The sequence below is a fragment of the Staurois parvus genome, unplaced genomic scaffold, assembly GCF_062004578.1.
Source record: "Staurois parvus isolate SC_StPar_1 unplaced genomic scaffold, SC_StPar_1.0 ptg001805l, whole genome shotgun sequence".
Classification (NCBI taxonomy): Eukaryota; Metazoa; Chordata; class Amphibia; order Anura; family Ranidae; genus Staurois; species Staurois parvus.
In genome coordinates this window covers 45,231-67,302 of record NW_028319601.1, presented here as the reverse complement: position 1 = coordinate 67,302, position 22,072 = coordinate 45,231, and the positions used below count along the sequence as shown (strand labels likewise).

Genomic DNA, 22,072 nt, shown 5'->3' with positions numbered 1-22,072 from the left:
TTTGTTAGGTGCCTGTAAAGCATTGCACTCGCGATCAGTAGATTGTGGGTGTAATGCCACGTTCCTGCAGACGGTCTGTGTAGTTGTCTGCCCATACCTCCAATACGGGCAAGCAGTTACAGTCTTACAGGAAACTCAGTGAACTACCTAGAGTGATCAAAAGCGCTTTGGTAGTTCATTGAGAACTACAAGCCGACAGCTGCAAAGACTGTCAGAACTTGTGGTTTTCCCATTCCCAGAATATTGTGAATGAATGATGTGGCCAGGCAGGCAGAGCTCTGCAGCGCTGTGTTTTATCCAGATTGTGACATCCACCAGGGGTAGAAGATCCCCTGCTAGCTGTCAAAATGGGGGATCGGAGGCCAGTGCATCTGTAACATGTTATACCTTGAGTTTGGATGTAACATGTTACAAAAGGTGAACTTAACCTTTAAATATTAAAAAGTGTCATGTTTGTCTTCATGCTCTTGTGCCAGATAGACTCTCCAACTGGATATCTGTAATATTTCACTGTTGAAATCCCAGTAAAAACATTGTAAAAGAAAATATTACCCAGGGCTCAGAAAACTACACACTTCCAACTCTGCAATAGTGGTCAGTGTGCTCATGTATGACATTTAGAGACTAATGGTGAGGGGCAGGAGGGGAGCTCTTTAACGCAACTTTAAGCCCTGGTTCACACTGGATCTGACCTTGAAATCATGCGACTTCACTTGAAGTTGCACAATTTCAATGTCACATATCAGTGTGACTTGGCAGACATCTGTGAGACTTCATGCACAGATTCAAGTTGCTCCTGAAATCGCAATAAATGGTGCAGGACTCTTATCTTCAAATCTGTGCGGCACTGCAAAAGTTGGAGTCCCACCGATTTGAATGGTTCTATTTTCGACAATAGGGTGCGACTTGAAACTGTGAAACTGCTTGACAAGTCACACTGGCGTAAACCGTGGCTAAGAGTTCTAGGGCTCTGGGCTGCAAGGTATTCAGAAATCTGAAGCTACATGTAGGTACCAGCAACTAAAATGCTTGCTTGTTTTATTGACTGATAAACATTTGTTTTTTTCCAGGGATCAGTAAACTTTGTGAAAGTCAAATTTCCAACAGATGATATTGTTCTCTCAAAGTCATACAAAAAAGTTTCCCGAACCGTGTCCCCAGTGAGAAAGGCTGGGCGTCTGCATAAGGTACAATTTCATTTTAGTGATAATGTTTTATTTATTTGTTTAATTTTAATTTTTTTCTTGTAGAATGTTTTGACATTTGCAATGGATAGATTCATTATCTTAAATTACATACAGGGGAAATGTTTTTGTTTTTAAACTTTAAAATTTAAACTCAGCGGATAGGGCTTGAATTATTTTGCAAATTAGTTTTACGTAATAGCTGTCAGGTCCTTTTGGAGATAATTTGAACAAAACATTTTTCTTTTCTTAGTAACTTGAATTCTTTTTTAACCATTTGCCTACCGGGCACTTTCACTCCCTTCTTGCCCAGGACAATTTTCAGCCTTCCGCACTGTCGCAATTTGAATGACAATTGAACGCTCATGCAACACTGTACCCAAACAAAATTTTTATAATTTTTTTGTGACAAATAGTTTTCTTTTGGTGGTATTTAATCACCACTAGGGTTTTTATTTTTTGCTAAACAAAAAAAGACCCAAAATTTTGAAGAAAAAAAAAGGTTTTCCTTTTAGTTTCTGTTATAAAGTTTTGTAAATTAAGTGATTTTTCCCTTCAGTGATGTGCTCCGATTTAGGCGGCACTGACAGGCATCACTGATGAGCACTGATAGGTGGTGGGGGGCGTGGTTGTGGGAGGATGTCCATGGATGCCCATTCAGAACTAGCCGACCTCATTGTAGCTGGCTAAACAAATTGAGTCTAAACACAGGAGGCATGTATAAAGACACTGAAATATGCAAAAGCCCGAACTAGAAAAGCTACCTGGACTTTTTGGGTACCATACCAACAACTAAATATAAAAGTGTTATAAATTTCATAACTTTATTGTACAATATTAAAAAAAAACATGATTGTAGTACAAAAACAGGCTCTCTTAAAACACATATACCATTGCATGTTGTGACAATGCAACCATCAAACTTGATATAAATAGCTTCAAGATTGCATATAAAGTCATAAGGAGAATGTAATGTATAGAACTCCTTCATGTAAATAGTTCTGATGTGTTTTGCAGGTCAAAAGCTTACTTCCTCAGGGTGATCTGATATATATCTGTTTTTTCAAAATTCACAACATAGCCACTGTCACAACAACGAAGAACCACAGTCACTCACTTTTTTTTTTTTTTAATTCAAATATTTATTAATTTTTCATATTCATAAATACATATAAAAAGAGAAAAATAAATAAAGAAGATAATACATTTCTTCAACACTCTCATATATCTTATAAAATTCTTATCTCCTTCTATTTTCCCCCCCTTATTTCCCTTCCCTCTACCCCTATTTCCTACCCTCCCTCCACCCTCCCACTCTGCATTTCTCTCTTACATCCTTTCCTAAAGATCAAAAAAAAAAGAAACTTCATTTATCACTTTCCATTGCTTCACATATATTCATTTGATGTACAAATTCTTCCCATTCCATCTCCTAATGTAGATCTCCATTTTGTCTTCTTGGCTATAATACAACTTCTCCATCTTACTGATCTGATTTACTCTCTCTACCCAATCCTTTTCTCCCGGCACCTCTGGACTGTGCCAGAATTTAGGTATTAGGCCCTTTGCTGCATTCACATAGTACCATATACCCCAATCTTTATATGTATTCACTGGTATCTCTGTACTATGTAACAAGCACACTTCTGGATCTAGTCCTATCTTTATCCCTGAAATTTTCCTTATTAAATTGACCATTTTCACTCACTTGAGGAAGGACCAATTCATTGTAAAAATATGTGGTGTGAGGGCAGAAAAAATACCAATTCTATATAAAGGAAAAAAAAGGGATGAAAAAAGGAGAAAATTCAGAAAAGAAAAAGAGAAAACAAGAAATAATAAGAAAAAAAGAGTCAATAAACTTCTGAACCCAATATACTATATATACTCATACTTAAACTGTAGAGGGGGACAAAAGATCTAACCCGAGCTTGTTGGCTACGCACTGTATATTAGTCAACCTATCCAAACTACACCCTTACTCCCCATAATGGATATATGTCTTTTTGTGAATATTGAAGAATATAATATGTGAACATTTTTCTACTAAAGTTCACTAAAGCTTAGTTTTAATATTACAAATACAATTGCTGCACTTGGTATAGGGCAAACATTTTCTACAAATGTGTGTAGATTTTGAAGTGTTCTAGGTAGCTCTTTTTATAAAGATTACCTTTCAAGCTGGTTCACACCACAAAAACGCATTTCAGATATGTTCGAGATGCGTTTCTGCATTTGCATTTTTGATGTATTCCGTTGCGTGTTTACCACGTTTTTGATGCGTTCCAGATGCTTTTTTCCTGTTTTTTTTTTTTTCACCATACTGGGGTCTGGTGTATTCTACCTATTTTCTGTAACTGGAACACCCTGAAACTGTGGTGTGAACTGTGCAATTAAAACCCTATTTTACCTATTTTACATGCGTTTTTGATGCAGAAGAAAAAACGCATGGGACTGCATGTGGTGAGAGCTGGTCCATAACGTTACAATATGACTGCACAATCTCCGTTAGATTTGCCAAAACTCTAATATTAGGACCAACGTAAATCATGCAATCAATGTGTATCCAGTCAAGCAGACTCTTGCACTACATAGTTGTTGGTAGATCTTACCGTAAAATTGTAACCTGTGGTGAATTTAAAACTGGTTCTGATACTAATAACTGTTTACTGTTCCTCAACAGGGTGTGACCTCAGATCCCAACATTTCTAAACTGGTTTCAAAGTACTATCCGCAGGTTGTGCTTACTGTGCAGGCTTTGTACACTCTGCTTAATAATCATGGACCTGTATACAGTGAACAGTGGGAGATTCCTGTTCGTGTGGAGACAATTAATAGCATAGGTGAGATGACTAGCCTAGATTGTGCATTTTCCATGTTTTTTCCGGTTCAATAGAAACCGCCCAACATTCGACCCATGTGTACACTTGCCTGTGCGACAGAAGTTGGCCAAACGTCTGTCTTCTGTTGAATGGGCATGTAGAGAAACCAGCATTGGATCGGTATCAAATTAGTGCTGGCAGCCAATAGCTCAGCGGGAGATCACTGTACTAACATCAGATAGTACAGCAAGCTCCTCCTGAGTTCTATAGGTTTTTTTTTTTTGTTTTTTCGTTCAGCTTGCTGAATTAAACGAAAAAAATCTGATAGTCTGTACCCAGCTTGAGGAATCATTGGAATTAGTGGCAAAGGATAGAAGCTGGGGGTGATGGGTGACAACAAGGAAATAATGCCAGGGAATAAAACCTGGGATTTGTGGGACACCATGGGAAATAATGCCAGAGAACGGAACCTCGGGGGTTGGGAGACCATAAGAAAAGGAGTCCGAGAATAGAACCCAGTTCTTTTGGACACCATAGGAAACCGTGGCAGAGAATAGAATCTGGGGTTGATGGTGACTATGGGAAATAGTGGCAGAAAATAGAATCTGGGGTGGTTGAAAGACAATGGAAAATGGAGCAAGAAAATAGAATTTGGAACCCTTGGGGATCATGGGAAATATTGGCATAGAATAAAACCTGGGACTGTGGAGAGACCATAGGACATAGTGGAAGACAATAGAACCTGGGGCTATGGGGGGATCATGGGTAATACTGCTAGTGAATAGAACTTGGGATGGTTTAAGGAACCATGGGAAAGCGTTCTAGAGAATATAACCTGGGGTAGTTGAGGGTCAATAGGAAATATTGCCAGATAATAGAACCTAGGGACTTAGGAGAACATGGCTAAAGTACTAGAGAATGGAAAATGATGCCAGAGAATAGAACTCAGGGCTGTTGGGAAACAATTGGAAAAATTGTTTAGTGAAAATATGTTTCAAATAAATACAACAGGAAATAGCATACTGAAGCTTTCTGGTACAACTGCCTAGAACCTCACAGTACCACTGTGAACGTTTTGAGTATATAACAACAGATGCATGGCAGCAGATAGTAGTGGAAAAGCAGGAACATTTTTGACATGGCACTTTGAGGTCAGACAGTCTTTGGCTAACTAAGTTTTCTGCTGAATAAACAAATTTTTATAGAGTCCACACAAATACGCTAAGGCACAAATTTGAGCCCAAATATCTACAAGATCAAGGGAAATATTTGCAAAAGTGTGTTAAAATGCATAAAGCCATATTTCCGAAGGAGTACAATTATGAGGACTTGTTTTGTTGATAAGTATTTTGGATATTCATGAAAACTGAGTGTGTGCAGTGAGGTCTCTTCATCCATTCCAGAAGCTGAAATGTGTATTTAACATCTGCAGGAGTTCTGAAATGAAACTGCTCTCAATTCTCATTCTCATCAGATGACAAGCCCTCAAGAGTGGTGTATTTGGATTCTCCCCTCCCCAAGAAGGTGCTCAGCACAAGGGAAAAGAGCCAAATATTTCATGAGGTCATTTTGGACCAATTTATGTTAAAGAATACTCAAGTGGTTTTAGAAGCTGTGTCTCTGGACAGGGGGGAGGAGGAAAGGCATGTGAGTATGCTTTGTTTATTCTGATAATTTATGCTGGAGTTAAATTGTGGAAATTGCCGCAATAGTGCAACAATTAATAAAGAAAAAATTAACTTGTGTGCTACCAAAAAAAACCCCCAAAATATTAAATAAACATGGCAACTGCTAACACCTATTGTGTTCCCACAATGACTACTGAAACTTTGAGGGGTGGTCAAGTCAAACCGGGACTTTTAATCTTACATGCTAGTCTGGCAGTACTACACGCAGTAGTAAGTGTGCCCTGTCACTAATAGGTGGCACACATGTCACAGGCCAGTCCAAAGAAGTTAGTCATGATAGCAGACAACGGTGTTTCTGTGTGCATGGAGCAGCGTATGGTGATGAAGTTTTTTGCGAACGAAGGCGTAAAACCCGCAGATATCTACAGAAGACTTCAAGCACAGTACAGTGATGGGACGTTCAGCTGCAGTAAGACATTTGAAGGGTGTAAACATTTCACAGATGGCCGTATGTCCATCAGTAACATTTCCAGCCTAGGTGGTTCCCAGCCCACAGCAGTCACTCCTGTGAACATTCAGCACGAGGAGCGCCTAATCCTGGATAATTGATGCATAACCTTTCATGAAATTTCACAAGAGACAAATCTTTCCGTGGGAACAGTGAACACAATGATGGCAAGGTGAAGCAGGCTGTCCTAGGATGGTTCAGGCATACTGACAAATCTTTCTATGCCGAAGCTTTCCAGGCATTAGTTAAACGATGAGATAAGTATATAAATGTAGCAGGGGAGTATGTAGAAAAAATAAATGCAGTTTTCACTCCTTGAAATTTGTTCTTTATTATATAAACTGAAAAGTCCCGGTTTGACTTCAATGCCCCTCGTACAAACAATAAACGGTGCTGCGCTATCCCAGTGACTGAAATGACAACTACACTATGTGCTGTTACCTCCATGTGTGTGCATATAGCAACAAATTTTGTAATGTTTGCCAACAATTGCCAATAGCAACCAATCAGGCCTAATTATTTAACGATAAGAAAAATTAATAATAGCGCCTATGGTCAAAATTATATAACTTACTAATAGTGTACCAGCTGCAAAAAATCACCATATATAAAGTGTACCAATAAATAAATAATTTGCGCTAGTAAATGTGTATAAAAAGAAATCATCAAATCATAAGTCCAGAAAAAAAATATATATATGCCAATACCACAAAAAAAATATAAAAACTTTTAAGTGCAAAAAACTTTTGTGCAAAAAAAGTGTCTAAATATGAGAAATTTCACCAAAAAACCTTGATAATATAATGGCAGATCATCCATAAAGTTTTTCATCCTGTTATTTCGATCGATGAGGATCGGTGTGTTGCAGAGTTTCCGTTTCTGAAGATATATTTATGGATGATCTGCCATTATATTATCAAGGTTTTTTGGTGAAATTTCTCATATTTAGACACTTTTTTTGCACAAAAGTTTTTTGCACTTAAAAGTTTTTATATTTTTTTTGTGGTATTGGCATATATATATTTTTTTCTGGACTTATGATTTGATGATTTCTTTTTATACACATTTACTAGCGCAAATTATTTATTTATTGGTACTAATTATTTAACGACTGTCTAAACCCAGGAGAATGTATATAGTTTCAGCTTACCAACTCTTAGATGTTGTGGTTGCATTAGTGTTCTTTTTCTGGCTTTTTCCTTTGAGTTTTTCCTGGCGATCCTGCCAGTAACATGCATCCTCTCCCAGGGTGACAGTGCTCACTCACTGTAATGTGTCTATGGAGAAACAACAACACCCTAGGACAGGACTACAGAAATCCAGACCGTTCCTACAGAAATCTACCCCTCTCCTTTTCCCCATAACATAGAGGGAAGGGGCTGTGTAGTTCTCAGCAAGAACTGTGAACAATGTACAGTAATTGACAGAGTGCAGCATAAGCAGGGAGCACAGGAAAATCAGTTGACAGGATTTCTGACATGACCAACATGTATATTATCGCACTTATCAAACTAGGTGTATGTATGTGTGTGTGTATGTATGTATGTATATATATATATATATATATATATATATATATATATATATATATATATATGTGTGTGTATATATTTATTTAATGGAGCAAAAGAGTGCAAATTCAAGATGGTAAACAAAACTGTAGGTCTGCTTATAGCGGATAACTGTTCTACGTCTCTTCAGTTTGTACTAACTTATGACAAGGTTCTCCAGATTTTCTAAGCACAGGGCCAGTTTACTGTCCTTCAGACTTTAGATGGGCCAGACTGTGGACAGTGGGAGTAGATAATGCTTCATAACATCCCTGTAGTTAGTAGGTGGAGGAATAGTCCCCCATCATTGGTATTAGTAGGAGGAATAGTGCCCCATCGATGAGGTCAGAGGAAGATGCTATGCCCTATCATTGGGAGGCATAATACCCAGTTGTTGGTGTCAGAGGAAGGAATAGTGCCTCTTATCAATGGGAGGGAAAGTGTCCCAAGGGCCAAATAAAAGCAAAAAAAGTGCTACGTCCAGCCCATGGACCGCAGTTTGGAGACCACTTACTTATGACATTGGGTTTCTGTAGAGAAATGTGAGTGACACTTCTTGTATAAACACGATATATGTTGAGCTCCAAGGCTTGTTGCAGGAGTCAGCTGTCAAATCTCATTTTTGCTCCCTTAGAGGGCGATTTACCAAAACTGGAGCACTCAGAATCTGGTGCAGCTGTGTGTGGTAACCAATCATATTCTAACTTCAGCTTGTTCAATTAAGCTTTGACAATAAAACCTGAAAGCTGATTGGTTTCTTTGAAGAGCTGCACCAGATTTTTTACTCTCCATCTGTAGTAAATAACCCCTTTACTGTTGTGTTTCCGGGGAAGGAAAGAGGGGGAAACTGCTGTTGACACATGCAACAATAAAGTCTGACAGCGGTTCTTAATCCTTCTCCACTCCACTCAAAACAACAACAAAAAAAAAATTCTGGTGCTCTTTGTAAGACAGCATTAACAGTCATTGGTGGTAAAGGGGACTATAGGAGCTTGTATTGTGTCCCACTATAGGAAAGGATTGTGCTTGTCACAGACAGGCTGATTGAACAAAGTAAAGTCCATCTCTATCCAAAAGTTTTTTTGGGAGTTTCAGGACTGCGGAAAAGTTAGAACCTCTGTGTGGGTTATATTCCTGCCTGTTTCTTCACTGAGGAAATTTCCTTACACTTCCTGTCCAAAGTCAATGGAGGAGAGGTTAATCAGGGACACAAAGTTATGGAAATTCTATCCCGTGTGGACACTTTTTTTAATTAAGAAAGGTGAAGTGTTAGAATCTTTGTCAGTTTCTTTTTGCTGTAGGAATCATCTATTTCTGGTCAACTCCACTGTTTACCTTTTTTTTTTTTTTCTGAAAAGGTGAGCTAACCCTTTAAGGTATGAACCTTCTTTGTCTCTAATAGTTCTTGCCCTATGACCACAAATCTGTACCCAACACATTGCAGAAAACACATTTTTCTGCAGTTTGTATGCATATATATTTGCATCCAGCACTCCAGTTACATGGAATGGCAATTCAGTGGGCTTACAAATGATCTTTTTGGTAAAAGGAAGCACTAGCAGAAGCATTGTAAGTTAGTGGAATGGCATGGTATACTGCAGCCAGAAGGCTGGATGTAAATTTTTGGGTTTGCACTTCATCAAAAACAGTCATACTGACCAATGACCGTTTATACTGAAGCTGTTTACTCTCTTGGAAACACAAACTAAATACCAGTGTGAACAAGGCCTCAAAGTGTAACAGACATGTTTGTGCTGGACATCCAGACCCCAGTGATGCTTTATCAATTAGACACCACTAGGTGGCACATGTTTTATATAGAAGCAGCACTGTCAGCCTGGATGTCATGCGATGATTATTATTATTATTATACAGTATTTATATAGCGCCAAAAGGTTTGCTCAGCGCTGTACATTATAGTTGGGGACAGAACATGAGACAATACAGTAACAAAACAGTACACGAGGGGTTCAAGGGCCCTGCTCTTTCGAGCTTACAATCTAGGATTATAAAAAATTGCAGTATAGCTAAACATTTTGTATTGCGCTTATAATTATCAATGAAATAGTTTTGCTGAACTCTGCATGTCTGATCCAATAAGTCTTTACTCAGGAAATTGGAAGAAAAATTTCCAAGGTACAGTAAGCATTGCAACAAGTATAAAATATTAAGTTTAAAATATATAGATGGTTTAACCGTTTCAATACCGGGCAATTTTACACCTTCCTGCCCAGGCCATTTTTCAGGTTTCAGCGCTCTCACACTTTGAATGACAATTGCGTGGTCATACAACATTGTACCCAAACTAAAATTTTATCATTTTCTTCACACAACTAGAGCTTTCTTTTGGTGGTATTTAATCACCGCTGGGGTTTTTATTTTTTGCTAAATTAACAAAAAAAGACCAAAAATTTTGAAAAAAAAAACACATTTTTCTTTATTTCTGTTATAAAAGTTTACAAATAAATAATTGTTCTTCATAAATTTAGGCCGAGATGTATTCTGCTACATGTCTTTGGTGAAAATAACCCAAATTAGGATGTATTTTTTAGTTTGTAGGAAAGTTATAGAGTTCACAAACTATGGTATATATCTGAATATTTATCAATCCTGAAGTACTGACAGCCAATCTAATTTCTTGAGGTCAAAGAATGTCAGAATAGTACAGATATCCCCAAATGACCCCTTTTTGCAGAGTAGACAGTCTGACGTACTGTCAAGGTCCTACCTTTTCCCTGAGGTTATGTTACTCCATGTGCTGGCGTCCATCTTGGATTCTGCTGTGCATGGTGGGAATCCTTTTATGCCTTCAGGTCTCTGTGGTCCATCCCCCAGAGGGGTGTGGCTGATGACATATAAGCCTGTGGCCCGCACATGCTCTTTGCTCTTGTGTCTTTGTGTTGCTATTACTCTGTTCTGACTCTCGTGACTCTCCTGGTATCTGATTCGGCCTGTACTCGACTATTCTTTGTATTCTCCTTTGATCTGACTCTCCGTTGCTGAACCCGGCTCGTGACCTGTGATTCTCGTCTGCTGTCCTGTACTGTTTTGTCCTGTTGTTGTTGACCCGGCTTGTCTGACTACTCTTTTGTCTCTTCCACCAGCTACACGCCATTGGCGGCGGCCATTACTGCAGCTGAGGTGTCTCGGGGGCCGCGACCTCGTTCCTGGCTGCGTCAAGTCCATCCCCACCATCAGGGGCCCTGGTGAAGGGCAGCCTGGGACTTAGACTCCACGCCCTGAGGGACTTCGGTCTGTGGGTGGTGGTTGTCGTCAGCCAGTGCGTTACATTGTTAGGCCTGCCTGTCCGTTCCTCGGCCCCTGCCCTGACATTACACAAGTGCCATGAACCCTGATGGTGCAGGCACGCCTTTTGCTCCCAATGGTAGTCGCCAGACTCGATCAACAGGATCACCTGTTGGATCAGTTCGCTCAGGCGTTGCAAACGCTGCTTGCACGCACTGCACACCTTGCTCCTGGTGCTATTAGGCCGGTAGTCACTCCGGTGGTCTCTCCCGCTGCTTCTCCGCCTATTGCGTCCACCACCTCGACGGCTGCATCAGCGGCGCCCAGAGGTATGACTGGTTCTGCCCCTCTTCCACAGCGCTTTGGGGGTGAGCCAAGTCAGTGTCGTGGGTTCCTCAACCAGGTGGGTATTTATTTTGAATTAATACCTCACGCCTTTCCGTCTGAGAGGTCAAAGGTGGGGTTCCTAATTTCACTACTCTCAGACAAGGCCTTGGCCTGGGCAAATCTCTTATGGGAGAGGAACGACCCGGTGATTCAAGATTTTTACGGTTTTGTCGATGCCTTCCGTAGGGTATTCGAAGTACCGGCTCGTTCCGCCTCGGCAGCCAAGCTGCTCATGACCATGCATCAGGGTTCACGGACCGTGGCCGAGTACGCTATAGAGTTTCGTACCCTGGCGGCAGAGGTCGGTTGGAACAATGAGGCTCTGGTGGCTGCGTTTTCCCATGGTCTTTCTGACACATTGAAGGACGAGATTGCAGCTAAGGAACTGCCTGTGGTGTTGGAGGAGCTCATCTCTTTCCTGATCCTGATTGACACCAGGCTCAGGGAGAGGCCTTCACTCAACGAACGCCTGCGGAGGCCTTCCAATCGACTGGCACCTGCGTTTTCTGTCCCGCCCGTTCCTCCCTCTCCTCCCACGCCTCCTGGGGATAGCTTGTCTGGTGGGGAACCCATGCAGCTGGGGTTTGCTCGCCTCTCCGAGGGAGAGCGGGCCGCTCGGCGTCAGGAGGGTCGCTGCCTGTACTGTGGCCTCGGTGGGCACTTTCGGCAGTCTTGTCCGGTCCGTCCGGGAAACGCTCGCACCTGAGATCATGTCGGGGACAGATCTTGGGTGGAGTTTCCTCGTCCCCGGCGTTCCGCAAGGAGAAGCCACTGATCACCGTGGTCCTTTCGTGGACGGAGGGCTCGGTGACGGCCCAGGCGTTGGTAGACTCTGGGGCCGGTGGGTTGTTCTTGGACAGCTCGTTTGCTGCACAGCACTCCATTCCCCTGCAGGCTTGGGCTACCCCATTGGTTCTCGAAGCAATAGATGGCAGGCCCCTGCAACCGCCACAGGTTACCCACGAGTCTCTGCCGATAGAGGTAGCCATTGGGGCTGTTCATAGGGAGTTGGCCTGTTTTCAGGTGATTTCTTCCCCACACTATTCGGTGGTTTTGGGGTATCCCTGGCTCCAGAGGCACAATCCAACCTTCAATTGGCAAACAGCCGAGATTCTCTCATGGTCTCCACAGTGTGGGGCCGGGTGCATCCGGGGGCCGGTTAAGGTATTGTGTGCCTCCTCGGACTCTGCGTTGCCCACTGACTATGGGGAGTACCGGGACGTGTTTGATAAGGTACGCGCTGGTACCTTACCGCCGCATCGTTCTTACGACTGTGCCATATCCTTGCAACCCGGAGCCACTCCTCCGCGTGGCAGGGTGTATCCTCTCTCGGTTGCGGAGAATAAGGCCATGGAGGAGTACGTTGTGGATGCGCTTTCCCGGGGGCACATTCGTAAGTCTACTTCTCCAGCAGGAGCAGGTTTTTTTTCATAAATAAGAAAGGTGGGGAATTGAGGCCCTGCATCGATTATAGGGGTCTCAATCGGATTACCATTAAAAATGCATATCCAATTCCTTTGATTTCTGAGTTGTTCGACCGCCTTAAGGGAGCAACAGTCTTTACCAAACTCGACCTTAGGGCGGCGTACAACCTCGTACGGATCAGACAGGGGGATGAGTGGAAGACCGCGTTTAACACCAGAACCGGGCACTACGAATACCTGGTGATGCCCTTCGGATTGTGTAACGCGCCCGCGGTTTTTCAGGAATTCATAAACTATGTCCTTCGTGATTTGTTGCAGCAGTGCGTAGTGGTTTACCTGGATGACATCTTGGTTTACTCTACCTCCATGGAGTCCCATGTCCAGGATGTCAAGCAGGTGCTGCAACGATTGCGTGAGAACGGACTCTTTTGTAAACTCGAGAAGTGCGAGTTCCATCGATCCCAAGTTGCCTTTTTGGGCTACATAATTTCCGCGGAGGGATTTTCCATGGACCCTCAGAAGGTTGCGGCGGTTCTGCAGTGGCCTCGTCCCAATGGTCTTCGGCCCAATCAGCGCTTTCTGGGTTTTGCCAACTACTATCGGAAGTTCATCAGGAACTTCTCCACATTGGCAAAGCCTCTCTCTGACCTAACCAAGAAGGGGAGTAACCCTCACGAGTGGCCATCCGAGGCCATCGTAGCTTTCGAGGCTCTGAAAGCCGCCTTTGCTTCGGCTCCGATTCTTTCGCATCCCAATCCTGGGTTGCCCTTCGTCCTCGAGGTTGATGCTTCCGAGACGGGAGTAGGCGCTCTCCTGTCTCAGCGTCGGTCGCCCGATGGACCCCTACTTCCCTGCGGGTTCTACTCCAGGAAGCTTTCCTCTGCAGAGTGCAACTACCAGATTGGAGATCAGGAGTTGTTGGTCATCATTCTGGCTCTCAAGGAATGGAGGCACCTGCTCGAGGGTTCCGCGGTTCCGGTCCTCATTCTTACCGATCACAAGAACCTGACTTATCTTTCGGAGGCCAAGAGATTGACACCCCGCCAGGCCAGATGGGCTCTGTTCTTGTCACGCTTCAACTATGTGGTTTCATATTTGCCTGGTTCCAAGAATGTCAGGGCTGATGCGTTATCACGGCAATACTCTGAGTTGTCCAGGGAAGACTCTGAGCCAATCTCACTTATACCTCCAGATCAGATCCTGGCTGCCATTCGCACCAGTCTGACCTCTCCTCTTGGGGAGCAGATTTTGGCGGCTCAAACCGATGCTCCTCCCGGAGGGTAGATGTTTCGTACCCGAGGGATTGCGCACCCGCCTGCTGCGTACCTACCATAACGCCAAAACTGCCGGGCATCCGGGGAAGAACCAGCTGTGTTGGGTCGTCTCTCGCTTATTCTGGTGGCCAACCCTCCGTGCCGACATTGCCTCTTATGTAGCGGCATGTTCGATCAGTGCCCAGAATAAGTCTCCACGGCATCTCCCTTTGGGTCTTCTGCAACCCATTCCCAATGGGGAGCGTCCTTGGTCACATCTGTGTATGGACTTCATTGTAGACCTCCCGGTGTCTCGGGGTCATACGGTCATCCTCATGATCGTCGATCGGTTTTCCAAGATGTGCCATTGCATTCCACTCAGGAAATTACCCACAGCGCAAGAACTGGCCACGGTCTTTTCCAGGGAGATTTTTTGCCTGCATGGGTTGCCCAAGGTGATTGTCTCGGACCGCGGGAGTCAGTTCGTGTCCAGATTCTGGTGCGCCTCCTGCTCCCAGTTGGGTATTAGTCTCTCCTTTTCTTCAGCCTACCACCCGCAGTCCAATGGGGCTGCGGAGCGTTCCAATCAGGCCTTAGAACAATTCCTTCGGTGTTATATTTCAGACCATCAGGACGATTGGGCCGATCTCCTGCCTTGGGCAGAGTTTGCCAGGAACTCGGCGGTCAACTCCTCCTCCGGGATGTCTCCCTTCATGGCCAACTATGGGTTCCAACCTGCGGTATTACCTGAGAGGTTCTCACCACAGGACATTCCGGCTGTGGAGAACCATCTTGCTGCCCTGCGTTCTTCATGGGGGCAGATCCAGAGGGCCTTGAGGGACTCAGCTCAGCGCCAGAAGTTCCAGGCTGATCGCAGAAGGTTGCCCGCTCCTTCATACCAGGTCGGCGATCGGGTGTGGTTGTCTACTCGCAACCTTAATCTTCGGGTGCCCACACCCAAACTAGCTCCCCGTTTTGTCGGTCCTTTCCGCATTCTCCGCAAAGTGAATCCAGTGGCCTATGCCCTTGCCCTTCCGCCTGGGATGCGGATCTCCAATGTCTTTCATGTATCCCTGTTGAAACCTCTGGTCTGCAATCGCTTCACTACCTCTCTGCCTCGGCCCCGTCCTGTCCGGGTTGACGGTCATGAGGAGTATGAGGTGAGCCGGATCCTGGACTCTCGATTGGTGCGCGGTCGATTACAGTTCCTGGTTTATTGGCGCGGTTATGGCCCCGAGGAGCGTTCCTGGGTTCCTTCCGCGGATGTCCATGCTCCTGCCCTCCTCCGCGCTTTTCATACCCGCTTTCCTCAGAAGCCTTTTGTTGAGCCGCGGAGGGGGAGGGGCCCTTGAGGAGGAGGTACTGTCAAGGTCCTACCTTTTCCCTGAGGTTATGTTACTCCATGTGCTGGCGTCCATCTTGGATTCTGCTGTGCATGGTGGGAATCCTTTTATGCCTTCAGGTCTCTGTGGTCCATCCCCCAGAGGGGTGTGGCTGATGACATATAAGCCTGTGGCCCGCACATGCTCTTTGCACTTGTGTCTTGTGTCTTTGTGTTGCTATTACTCTGTTCTGACTCTCGTGACTCTCCTGGTATCTGATTCGGCCTGTACTCGACTATTCTTTGTATTCTCCTTTGATCTGACTCTCCGTTGCTGAACCCGGCTCGTGACCTGTGATTCTCGTCTGCTGTCCTGTACTGTTTTGTCCTGTTGTTGTTGACCCGGCTTGTCTGACTACTCTTTTGTCTCTTCCACCAGCTACACGCCATTGGCGGCGGCCATTACCGCAGCTGAGGTGTCTCGGGGGCCGCGACCTGGTTCCTGGCTGCGTCAAGTCCATCCCCACCATCAGGGGCCCTGGTGACGGGCAGCCTGGGACTTAGACTCCGCGCCCTGAGGGACTTCGGTCTGTGGGTGGTGGTTGTCATCAGCCAGTGCGTTACATTGTTAGGCCTGCCTGTCCGTTCCTCAGCCCCTGCCCTGACACGTACTTCATAAGAGGCATGGCAAGTTTTTTGAAGTTGTATTTTTTTGTCATAATTTTTTGGAAAATTAAAAAATTAAAAAAATTATTTTCACTATTTTTTTTTTACATACTGTCACCAGTGCAGTACAGCGTCGTCATATAACTGGCATGGCGGTGAACAGGGACACTGACTGGTGACAGTATGGAAAAAAAAAATATATATATTTTTTATTACATTTTTTTTTGATTTTTTTAAGATTTTTTTTTCATATTTTACTATGACCAAAGTAGTACAATGTTACCATAGTAACATTGTACTACTTTGGGGAAGTGATCAGTATTTTTTTTTTTTTTTTTTTACACAATTTGCTTATAGCAAAGAATTACTTTGCTATAAGCAAGCATTTACCTGAATGAAATCGATTTATTCAGCTTTTTTTTTTTTTTGTGCTTAGCTGTGATTTGGTCACAGCTAATCACATGACATGTGCATGTGATTAGCTGTGACCATTCACAGCTAGGCACTAGTTTACAATGGATGGCATCATGAATGAAGCCATCCATTGTATACAACTGTCATGTGACCTGCTGTGATTGGTCACAGCAGGTCACATAATACCAGCAACGGGAGCCGGTACTCGGATCTGTCATCGGCCGTGTCCGAGGTGCACGGCCGGTGACAGATCGCACTGCTGCGCCGCTCTGCATTAGTGCAAACTGCGCATGTGCGGGAGCACGCCAAATGGCGTGCACCCGGAGTGCAGAGACATTTTTGAAGCCGCCAAACGGCCATTGGCCGGGCGGCTAATGGTTAATTGTACAACCATAAAGAACATTCTGAGACATTGTGAGCACAAGCAACATATCTTAAAGCAGAAGTTCAGCCAAAGCTCTTTGCACTCCTGTGAACCATTTTCAGCTGACAGCGGGCTGAAGTCACTCAGCTGGTCCAGGCTGTGGAAGCAGCCGGACTTTGAAGTCAGGATCCACCCCAGAGTTGGGAGCAACATGTGGCTCAGCCTCTCGGTGAACCACTGAGAGCCTGAGCCAGCCACTCCCTTTCCCACCACATTCCAGCACTCCAGTGAGCGCAAGGGGGCAGATCAGACAGTGGTGATTGACAGTCACCCCTCTCTGCTCAGAGCAGCTGTGAGAACTCAGCGATCAGTGGTCATCGCTGAGTTCTCACCCTTAGAGCCAGCGAGAGACAGATCCAGGATCAGATCGATACTGCATCCACCTAGGTAAGTATAATTTGGGAGGGAAAAACAAACCCCATTCTCCCCTTTTAACTGGCAGTTATGGGCCTCCACAGTCTATAAGGCCTTGGCCTTAGAAAGAGAGCAGAAGAAAACATTAACCTAAAATACCAAGAAAGAGAGAAAAAAGGTTTCTACTATATCATTTGTAAATGTACTGTTGTTTTACAGTCTGTCATATAATAAAATCGTTTGTAAACAAAACAAAGAGAGAAAAAAGGGGTAGAGAGGGGTTTAAAGAAATCCAGAAATAGCAGCTCAAGAAAATGGGAGCTCTATCAGAATCAGGAGTTTTACAGGCTTCAGGACACTCAGAAGTGATCAGGAGTTCTGATAGCTGGAAAAGTTATTGCAAAATACAGTTCCTTGAAAGAGTATTCACACCCCTTGAAATTTTCCACATTTTGTCATGTTACAACCAAAAACATAAATGTATTTTATGTGATAGACCAACACAAAGTGGCACATAATTGTGAAGTGGAAGGAAAATGATAAATGGTTTTCAAAATTTTTATACAAATATCTGGAAAGTGTGGCGTGCATTTGTATTCAGCCCCCCTGAGTCAATACTTTGTAGAACCACCTTTCGCTGCAATTACAGGTGCAAGACTTTTTGGGTATGTCTCTACCAGCTTTGCACATCTAGAGAGTGAACATTTTTGCCCATTCTTCTCTGCAAAAAAAACTCAAGCTCTGTCAAAATGGATGGACAGCATCTGTGAACAGCAATTTTCAAGTCTGGCCACAGATTCTCAATTGGATTTAGGTCTGGACTTTGACTGAGCCATTCTGACACATGAATATGCTTTGATCTAAACCATTCTATTGTAGCTCTGGCTGTATGTTTAGGGCTGTTGTTCTGCTGGAAGGTGAACCTCTGCCCCAGTCTCAAGTCTTTTGCAGACTTTAACAGGTTTTCTTCTAAGATTGCCCTGTATGTGGCTCCATCCAGCTTCCCATTAACTCTGACCAGCTTCCCTGTCCCTGCTGAAGAAAAGCAAACCCACAACATGATGCTGCCACCACCATGTTTCACGGTGGGGATGTGCAGTGTTCGTTTCCCGCCACACATAACATTTTGCTTTTAGACCAAAAAGTTCAATTTGGTTTCACCTGACCAGAGCACCTTCTTCCACGTTTGCTGTGTCCCCCACATGGCTTCTTGCAAACTGCAGACGGGACTTTTTATGGCTTTCTTTCAACAATGGCTTTCTTCTTGCCACCCTTCCCTAAACCCAGATTTGTGGAGTGCACGACTAATAGATTCTCCCACCTGAGCTTCGGATCTCTGCAGCTCCTCCAGTTACCATGGGCCTCTTGGCTGCTTCTCTGATTAATGCTCTTCTTGCTTGTCCGTTTAGGTGGGCAGCCATGTCTTGGCAGATTTGCAGTTCTGCCATACTCTTTCCATTTTCAGATGATGGATTGTACAGTACTCCATGAGATGTTCAACCCTTGGGATATTTTTTTTTTATAACCTATCAGTTGAATATAAGTGATGCACATTGATGTGTTCAAGGGAAAAACTTTCTGACATCCTCACCATATGTGTAAATGGGAACCCACTTCCTCTGTGCACCTCCAGCATATGTTGGGGGTGGAGGGGAACATGCAATTTATATCTGCTGGGGTTCTGTACCATGAAGATACTATCTTGTAACTTTTTGTCCTGAAAATATGAGGACATTGAAAGCTTATGTGTAAAAATGAAGCATTTCCTCCAGTGGTCGATGAAGAGTTGAGTGCCCAACAGATTTTTTCACATTGCGATGAAAAGGGGATTTGCAGTGGTTCCCTCTCTCAATATGCCGTAAAGCTGGGAAACAGTATGGTCAGGGGAGGTATCCTGGGAGAGGAGCTTTTCTAGGGAAATACATAAAAAAATTGTATAGGATCCATTCGGTATTTCTGGAGAAAGGCTGCTAATTGGATCAGGAGAACCAGTGACAACTGCGAGAGGAGGCAGTTGGAAGGCAGAATGAGTCTTATAAACTGTATAGTCAGGGAGGAAGTGGCATAATTGAGGCCATTCTGTTCAGGACGGAACTTGTATTGTAGTGGTGTGAGCTTCCAGTCCAAAGAGAGGATTATAAAACATAGGTTTTAACGGAGCTGGTCTATGAGTTAGGCCACATGATAAAACAAAACTGTCCCAAAGAGAAAAGAGAGGTTGAGCTAAAAAAGGAGAGAAAATGGAGGACAGTGTAAATAAGGAATCCAAGGAAGTGGGAAAGGTGCTGCTCGAATTGTCTCAATCTTTTATCTGGTCTGTGGTAAAACCAGTCATCCACTCGGTTAGGCAGAGACACGCAATGCTACAGTTCAAAACTGGGGAGTCCCAGGCCCCCTGCTGGTTTTGGTTTAGTGAGGACAGCCAGTTTAAGGCAAGGACAACGTTGACACCAGAGCACTTTGTATTGAGTGAACTCATTCACTGAATGCAAAGACTTCTGAGAATGAACAAGGGAGGGGTGACCAGAGCTGCTGTGTCTGTGCAATGCCACAAAAAAGCCCGGTGAGGAGTGTCAAGGTGTTGTCAGGCATATTGTAACCATGCTTTTTTGTGGCATGGCGCAGTAAAGGCTTCTGGTAACTTGACTATACAGTTCATTTTTGTTCAAGTATTTGTTGTATTGTGCTCCTAAACCACTTCAAGGCCGGACACTTTTACCCCCTTCCTGTCCAGGCCAATTTTCAGCTTTCAGCACTATCACACTTTGACAACTGCGCGGTCATGCGACACTGTACCCGTATGAATTTTTTAGCATTTTTTTTAGACAAAACTTTATTTTGGTGGTATTTATTCACCATTTTGGGTTTTTTTGTTATATAAATGAAAAAGTAAAAACATTTTGAAAAAGTGTTTCTTGTAAAATTTTGCAAATAAATAATCTTTCTTCATAAATCTTGGCCAAAATGTATTCAGTTATCATTTTAGCAAAAAATAAAAACCCAAATTAGTTTATAACCAAAAATTATTATAATTGTTAAAAAAAATGTTTTACTTTTTTTTTTTTTAACATACTGTCACCCTAGCAGTATAGTGTCACCATAATGACACTGTACTACTTGTGGGGAGTTATGAAGATATATTTTTTTTTTTACACTGATTGCTTTTACAGCCTTTATGGGTGTAAAAGCAATCGTTTCTCCTTCTCTCTGGCTGCATTCTTGCAGCCATTGAGAAATACTGTGTGAGCTGTGATTGGTCACAGCTTGTCACATGGTACAAGGCTGTTGTGAATAGCCTTGTACCATGTGACCTCTGTGATCATTCACAGATTTCACACATAGTAAGCAATGATTTCACAAGTGACATCTTGCTTACTACTCTGCATGTCATCACTGATTGGCCAATTAGTGATCACATGATCGGGACCTCACACAGAGGTCCTGTACAACGATCGGTGTTCCACTGTGTACGGAGGATACAGCGGGCACTGGACTGCGGTGCTGCGCCCTCCCGGGGAGCGCGCACAAGCAGGGGGCGGGGAGGCTGTTTATAAACTGCCACCCGCCCCTGCACTGCCACTGTCCGGCCGTTTATATACATGGGCCGGACGGGAAGTGGTTAAAAAACAAAAAACACACCTTTTTCCAAAGCAGCCTGTATTTCTCCTGAGGTTACCTGTGGCACCTGAGGTCACTTGTGACATCATTGCTTACTATGTGTGAATTCTGTGAATGATCACAGAGGTCACATGGTACGAGGCTATTTACAACAGCCTTGTACCATGTGACAAGCTGTGACCAATCACAGCTCACTCAGTAGTTCTCAATGGCTGCAAGAATGCAGACAGAGAGAAAGAGAAATGATTGCTTTTACATCCTATATGGGTGTAAAAGCAATCACTGTAAAAAAAAAAAAAAATCTTCATCACCCCTCACAAGTAGTACAGTGTCACCATGGTGACACTGTACTGCTAGGGTGACAGTATGTAAAAAAAAAAAAAAAAATACTAATATAAAAACAAAAAAATGTTTAAAAATTATAATTTTTGGTTATAAACTAATTTTGGCTTATTTTTTTTTTCTTTACTAAAAAGATAACGGAATACATTTTGGCCAAGATTTATGATGAAAGATTATTTATTTTCAAAATTTTATAAGAAAAACAATTTTTTTCAAAATTTTACATAGCAAAAAAAATTAAAATCCCAGCGGTGAATAAATACCACCAAAATAAAGCTTTATTTGTCTAAAAAAAAATGGTAATTCATATGGGTACAGTGTTGCATGACTGCGCAATTGTCATTCAAAGTGTGATAGCGCTGAAAGCTGAAAATTGCCCTGGACAGGAAGGAAGTAAAAGTGTCCAGACAGGAAGTGGTTAAAAATCATACAATATGATTCCCTGAATTTTTTTTTTTTTAATTCTGTCTCTCAGAGTGGGAATGCACCTACAATGTGAATTTCAGACCCCTCCACGATTTCTAAGTGGGAGAACTTGCAAAATCGCAGGGTGTTCAAATACTTCCGTTCCTCGCTGTATTTGGGTGATTTCTGTTATCATTATGATTTAAATAGAAGCCAAACAACTATAATATAATAAATGGTTTCATATGATCACTATCCTTAAATAAAAGACAGTTTTTTATCATGATCAGTCATATTTTCAATTTAAAATTCAAAATTGCACAATTTCTGCCAGGGTATGCAAACGCTTGGGCACAACTCTACGTACATACACAAATAAACACATACATAGGCATACAAACATACACATATAAATGCACATTCACATACTTGCGTACATACATACACAGGCATAAAAACACACACATACATATATACAGTTGTGACCAAAATTATTCAACCCCCAATGCTGTAAAGGGGTTTAGGG

General features: G+C 43.1%; 1 protein-coding gene across 1 annotated transcript in view; it reads left to right on the top strand.

Moving 5' to 3' along the window:
* Positions 1-22,072, top strand: part of ICE2 (interactor of little elongation complex ELL subunit 2) — a gene marked incomplete at its 3' end in the record, with an annotated part of 111,479 nt that overhangs the window by 44,751 nt on the left and 44,656 nt on the right. Inside the window, exons 6-8 of the mRNA XM_089663923.1 lie at positions 1,071-1,187; positions 3,868-4,027; positions 5,481-5,653. Of these exons, the coding sequence (XP_089520049.1) occupies positions 1,071-1,187; positions 3,868-4,027; positions 5,481-5,653 (450 nt within the window). The remainder of the gene's footprint in view (positions 1-1,070; positions 1,188-3,867; positions 4,028-5,480; positions 5,654-22,072) is intronic.